General features: G+C 65.0%; 2 protein-coding genes across 2 annotated transcripts; both read right to left on the bottom strand.

The window, feature by feature from the left end:
* LMJF_06_1040 (conserved hypothetical protein) lies at positions 1 to 2,175 on the bottom strand (the record flags this gene model as incomplete). The annotated part of the gene is made up of 1 exon (XM_001680824.1): positions 1 to 2,175. The coding sequence occupies one exon, from the start codon at positions 2,173 to 2,175 to the stop codon at positions 1 to 3; it is 2,175 nt and encodes a 724-aa protein (XP_001680876.1).
* A 470-nt stretch (positions 2,176 to 2,645) lies between these two features.
* LMJF_06_1030 (putative kinesin) lies at positions 2,646 to 5,306 on the bottom strand (the record flags this gene model as incomplete). Its single annotated transcript, XM_001680823.1, has 1 exon — positions 2,646 to 5,306. The coding sequence occupies one exon, from the start codon at positions 5,304 to 5,306 to the stop codon at positions 2,646 to 2,648; it is 2,661 nt and encodes an 886-aa protein (XP_001680875.1).
* Between the last annotated feature and the right edge of the window lie 694 nt (positions 5,307 to 6,000).

Here is a 6,000-nt window from a genome sequence, read left to right as displayed (position 1 = left end):
TCACGGCTGTGTCAGGATGCGCCTCGCCTCTACCACCTCCTTTAGCTCCGCCGTCGACAAGGGACGTTCCCCGACAAGGTCATCTAAGGTGAAGCTGCCGCCGATGGCAAGCGCGGCGACGGTGGGCGTCCCTGTCGTCGCGTCCGTCGAGCGAGGCAGTGCGTGTTGCATCACGGTAGCCTCCACCGCATGTGTGTGTGCCTTCGGTTGCAAGTCGGATCGCCGAAGGATTGTGCGTGCTGCGTTGCGAGGGGAGGGCGCCACCCCCGCCCCCACCACTTGCGAAGATCGCTTCCGCTGCCGACGCGAGTACGCTATCAGGTACTCACTGGCGCGCTGCTCAACCATGGCGAGGCACTGCAGCAGGGTGGTTTGCTGTACCCCTTCCATCCCGGTGAGGGCACGGAGCTCGTCCACGCTGCAGCCGAGCCCGTGAAACATTTGATTCACCTGCGCGACCACCTGCTCCAGCACCGCCGCGCTCGTCTCCTGCTCCTCCTGCTGCTCAAACACAAGGTCGCGCGTAGCACCCAGATCGTCGAGGAGGTCTGCCATGCGATCACAGCGCTCTTGCGTGCCGTCGGTCGACGCGCCAAGTGTGCCCGTGCCGCCGCTCTTCCTGGCTGCCACGGCGGTTGTGACCGCGGTAAGGGCCTCGAGCGTGTCAGCACCAGCGAGCGTTGCAAGCGCGGTGGGTGTGAACGGCTGCTGCACCGACTTCGGGACGGTGGCTGGGCGAACACCGCCAACCCCACTGAGCTGCGCCATCAGCGCTGCCTTCTCCGTCTCGAGCGCCACCATGTCGCGCTCGATGGCGTTCATCTCATCAAAGACCTTGTACCGCTCATCGGCGGCTGCATCCATGAACCCGGCCACGTCCTCGATGGCGTCGCTCTGCACAATGGCAGAGAGCTTCCGGTAGTAGTCGTCGAACATGCGGATCTGCTGCTGGCTGCCGTCGATCGACGACTCGCTCTCTGGGGTCTGCAGCTCTGCACCGCCATCCTCGCCAACACGTTCGGCCTCACCGGCGGCCACGATGCCGCGCTCCTCATCAAGGGCCCTGCTGCCTCGGCTTGCCGCGCTGGTGGTCCTGGTATTTGCCTCGTCTTTGAGACGGAGGCCAACGGTGTGACGGCGTTGATGCTCCATGGCGGTCTTGGCGCATCTGTTCTCCTCCTCCAGCGCCTCCCGCTCTGCCCGGGTCTGCGCGATGAGTCGACGCAGCTCTTCCAGCTGCTCGCGGTTCGCAGTCTGCGCTTTGGCGTTCTCGCCTTGCACCCCCGTCAGCTCGTCGAAGGCAGCCTCGTATTGATGACTCTGCTCTGCCATGCGCGCCTGAGCCTCCGTGAGCTCGGCAACGACTTGCTGACGCTCCTCGCACAGGAGGTTGCACACCTCCATCAGGAACGCCATCTCGCGACGCTTCACCAGCAGCGCATCGTACCAGTAGCGGTACATCTTTTCGTTGCTCGTCTGGCTCACGAGCAGCGTGTCAATCTCGGTGCGTGCTTGCTTCGCCTCCGTCGCAATGCTGTTGAAGCGCTTCTGCTCATGCGCCACTTGCTCTTCCAAGCCGCGGAGCCGCTCGTGGATGAGCGCCCTATAGTTGTCCGCCGCCGCGACGCGCATCGAGGCCGACATCTCTGCCGCGAGGCTCCGTCCCTTCAGCCCCTTGCGAGCTTTCCGCACATCGGCAAGTCGGGCCCGCGCCTCCGCGAGCTGGCGCTCTGCCTGGGCGCACTCGCGTCGCCGCCTTTGAACTTCGGCCTTGGCACTCCGGTACCTGAGAGTGGTCGACCCAAGAAGCTTCGACTCTGCGTGAGCGGCCGGCGCATCGCCGGTGAGCGGATGGCTGGCGCGGTCCTGAAGCGTGTGCGCTTCAGCCAGCGACATGCACTCCTCCATGCGGATTGCCTCTAGCCGCTCGCGCAGCTTCACGTTGTCACGCTCAAGGTTGGCGATCTCTTGCTCCTGCAGCACGCGGGTGCGCCTCTCCTCCTCTTCCATGTCACGCAGCCGCATCTCTACCTCGGCAAGCTGACGGCGCACCTGCGTCTCTGGCATTGCCGCCGTGGCAGCAGTACCGCCGCGCGAGACGGCGATGCTGTTCGGGTCGCTGCGGGCCGTCAGAGGAGGGCGCGGGGCATGGAACGGTGGCGCTGGCGCCTTCATTGCTCCTGCGATGTGCTCTCTCGCTCTCTCTTCGCTACGCTGTGCGCGTGTGTGCACGCGTGCGATGAACCTCGACAAGACGGAAGACCCCAACGCGCCCGACGATGTGAGAGAGCGCGCGTGCGCGTGGGGAAGGGGAGAGAGGCAGGAGGGATAGACGGCGCATGCGCGTGCGTGTGTACGCGTGGGGAGGGAGGGAGGGAGGGAGGGGGGGAGGGGGTGCACACCCAGCAAGCAGAAACAGACTCATGTGTCTGCTGCCAGCATCGCATATGATGTCCATGACGGACTCGGACCAGTGCCAAGCGTATGGGCCCAGTGACGTTGCGTGCATCAGCTTAACAGCCCACGGAGCCGAGGTTTGCGCGTGCGCATCGGTCTGTATTGAGTGCGGGTGATACGGGGTATGAGCAACACGCGTGAGCGTGCGAGGGAGCTTGACCGACACACAGAGGGACAGAAGGCCGCCTTTACGTCGTGAAGAGTTCCTTCATTTCTTGCAGCTCCAGACGCAGCAGCGCTGCCTCTCGCTGCTTGCCATCCAGCTCTGCTTGAAGTACCTGGACCTGGTTGCGCAGCTCCGCATTCGTTCCTCGGCAACGCAGCACCTCCGTCGCCAGCAGCAGCACCGTCGAGCCGTCTTGCTGAGCTGCATCAGTGCCGCCTCCCCGGCGATCCACCTGCCTCTCCCAGCTGCTGTGCACTCCCTCAGAGAGCGCCTGCATCGTGTGCGGAGGAAGGGACGCGGTGAAGCAGTCGGCGCGGCGCGACAGAGCGTCGCCCAGAGGCGATGGCGCACCCTCCCGTCGCGTGTGGCCATCGCGGCTGCTCCCTGCGGTTGTCTCCGATACTTCTGCAGGTTCCAGCGCCACCCCACCTACGCTCGTGGCCGCGGATTTGCGGATGGACGACTGGAGAGACGTGGCCGCCGCCGCCACCGCTCCCGCTCCTGCTCGCCCTCTTCCGTCACCACCGTCAACGCCACCTGCTTGCTCAGCCTCTGGATCGATGCCATGCAGGCCCAGGATGTAGCGGATGAACGACTGAGCAGGCTCTGCAGGAGTTGGAGCAGCAGCACCGCCAGACGTCATGCCGTCCAGCGCGTGAGAAGCCTCTGTGCGGCCCTCCGCCGCTGGGTATGTCGGTGTCTCTGCACCTCCGCGACCATCATCGACCCGCACCCCGGCCTGGTGTACCACTGCCAGCGGTAACTCTTCGAGTGGCGCGTACTGAGTGCGGTCTGTGACACCATCCCTGACGTCCTGGGGGCGGTGCGGCGAATGAGCCGACAGCGGCGGTCGAGTAGCTGCGGCGGCAGCTACTGCGGCTGAGTGTTGCTGACGGTGGCCTTGAGAGTGCGAGGGCGCAAGCTGCAGTGAGACACCCATTCTGCCCGCGGCATCGCGATCACCAGCGAGCAGCAGGTGACGCACGGCGTCCGTAAGGTTCTTGTCGCCATGGTGCGAGTCCATCTCTGTGCAAGCGGGCTGAGGCAGGTCATCACCGCCACGGAAGAGCGGGTCGTGCGCCATGGCTGCTTTATCGCGTCCAGCGGTCGCTGCTGCTGTAGTGGTGGGGGCACACGCCTTCGCGAGCCGCCGCCGCAGCTTTCGGTTCTCGCACACGAGCTCCTGCATGGCACGTATTTGCTGGGTGAAGATGCCCTCGTCCTTGCGGAGCTCCCGTTCGCACAGCGCCAGCCGCTCCTTCGTTGTCGCGTGCGACGCGCACATGCTGGCGATCACCTCGGCTTGCTCGTCGTACTGCTGCTGGAGACTGGCGTATGCAGACTGCAGCTCGAGCACCTTCAGCTGGGTTACCTTCGGCTCGTCTGCCGCGTCGCTGTCCCTGCGAGCCCTCGTAGCTGCGGCGGCCGTGTGTGTGCCCTCGCGCAGCGACAGTGGCGAGACCGCGGCGGCGGCGGAGGGGCTTCCACGACGACACAGCGGCGACTGCGCGCGTCGAAGTCGCTCGTACTGCTGCAGTGGCTCGTTCAGAATGCGCAGTGCGAGGGAGCAGTACTGCAGCGTCCGCAGCGTCTCATCGCGGTTGTACGTGTCGGGTGCAACGCAGGCGATGAGTACCGTGGCGCTGTTACCGCCGAGGGTGTCCTGCAACAGACGCGTCAGACGACTGCTGCGGTAGGGGACGTGCTGCGACCGTTGATGCCCTGCCCCGCCACTCCGGCCCGCCTCCTTGCCGTTGGCAGCTCTATGGATGCGACTCAGCGCACGCATGACGTTGCCCAGCGCCAGCAGTCCGGTGTTGATGGCGATGCTCTCCTGGAAGCGCACGCCCACGTTTCCCGTCTTCTTCTCTCGCTCTGAGCCAGCCAAGTCGACAACGTCGAGCCGGCACGCGTAGCGAGCGTGAAAGAGGGTTAGGATGGCGTGACTTCGACTCGAGTGCGCGTGCACGTTTGTAGACCCGGTCGCGCGTCGAGTGTCACCGCGGGCGATCAGCTCCGCCGCCTGCGCGAGCGTGAAGATGGGAACGATGGTGGCGCCTACAAGAGCACAACCTGCCGTCGGCGATACTGCGGCGTCACGTTCGTCTATGGGAAACAGTTGCCGGCCCGCGCGCTCCGGAGACGGGCTGGCCGCCCTCGCCCCCGGTGCCGTTGTCGTCACGAGGCGGATCTTGCTGGGCTCTTCGCCGTCGCAGCGCGACGCGGCGGCGGCTGGGCCTTCCAGCAGGTCGCGGATTACCTCACCGTACACTTCAACGTACTGCAGGTACAGCAGTGGTACTTTTGCCATGAGCGACGTCGACGTCTCTGCGTTGGGTGCCCCTGCCGCGCCGCTGCGCAGACCCTTGTCCGCCATGATGTCCGTCAGCAACAGAGGCAGGAGGGATTGCACCGTGAAGGTCTTGCCCGTCCCTGTCTGGCCGTACGCGAGGACGCTGGCGTTGAAGCCCCGAAGAAAGCGGGTGATCAGCGGCGCCACAGACTCGGCGTGGATGACCTCCGTGGCGTCCTCCATCATGTACACTCGATCCGCCTTGAAGACGCGGCCGTTGCCCACGCTGACGTGCGTTGGGTCGAGCACGAGCGTGTTCAGCTCCGCATCGGGCGGGTCAGAGGCGATGAAGGGGCGGATACGCACAACAACATGGACGCGCTCCGACATGGCTTCCGTGACCCGCCTAAAGACGCCGTCGTGTTGGGGTGAGGGAGGCTGGAAGGACACTGCCACGTCTCGTTCTCCGCAGGCTTGTCAATCGTAATCTCTATGAAGCAGTACACTTCTGTCGAGCAGCACACGCACACCCGCGCACGTGTGAATGTGTCGCCTGATGGATGATGCTCTTGCGGTGCTTGCGGGCACGGCCGTGTCGGTGTGTGCCGAGATGCGCCGTGGGGACGTACGGAGATGCGCGATAAGCCGAACACGTCCCTTGCACGTCTTGCCGAGACTCGTCACAAAATCCCCTCCCCCCCGTCCCGTGCATGGATGGCTGCCGCCGCGGTGGTGGTGGTGGTGGTGGTGGTGGTGGAACAACGAAGGCAGGATGAGGGGGAGGGCTAGTGGAGACCAACAGGAAGAGGGGGCATGACAAGACGCGCACATGTGGGTGGGTGAGGTGGCGAGATAGGGTAGCCGGCGAGAGCAGCGCTTCATTGAGCAGCCCCTCGGGGTGGGAGGACGCATGAGCACCACTGTTTGCCAGGCAACATGCATCCCCGCGTCGCGCAGCCATAACTGGCCTCCAAGTATGCCAATGACCCCTGTTCCAGCGCGCGTGTGCACACACAGTCGCAGACGCTTGCCGCAGCTGAAGAGACGGGCAGGTCATCCACACAATGGCGCCACGGCTCCCATT

Source organism: Leishmania major, chromosome 6, assembly GCF_000002725.2.
Source record: "Leishmania major strain Friedlin complete genome, chromosome 6".
Classification (NCBI taxonomy): Eukaryota; Euglenozoa; class Kinetoplastea; order Trypanosomatida; family Trypanosomatidae; genus Leishmania; species Leishmania major.
This window is presented reverse-complemented; position numbering and strand designations above follow the sequence as displayed.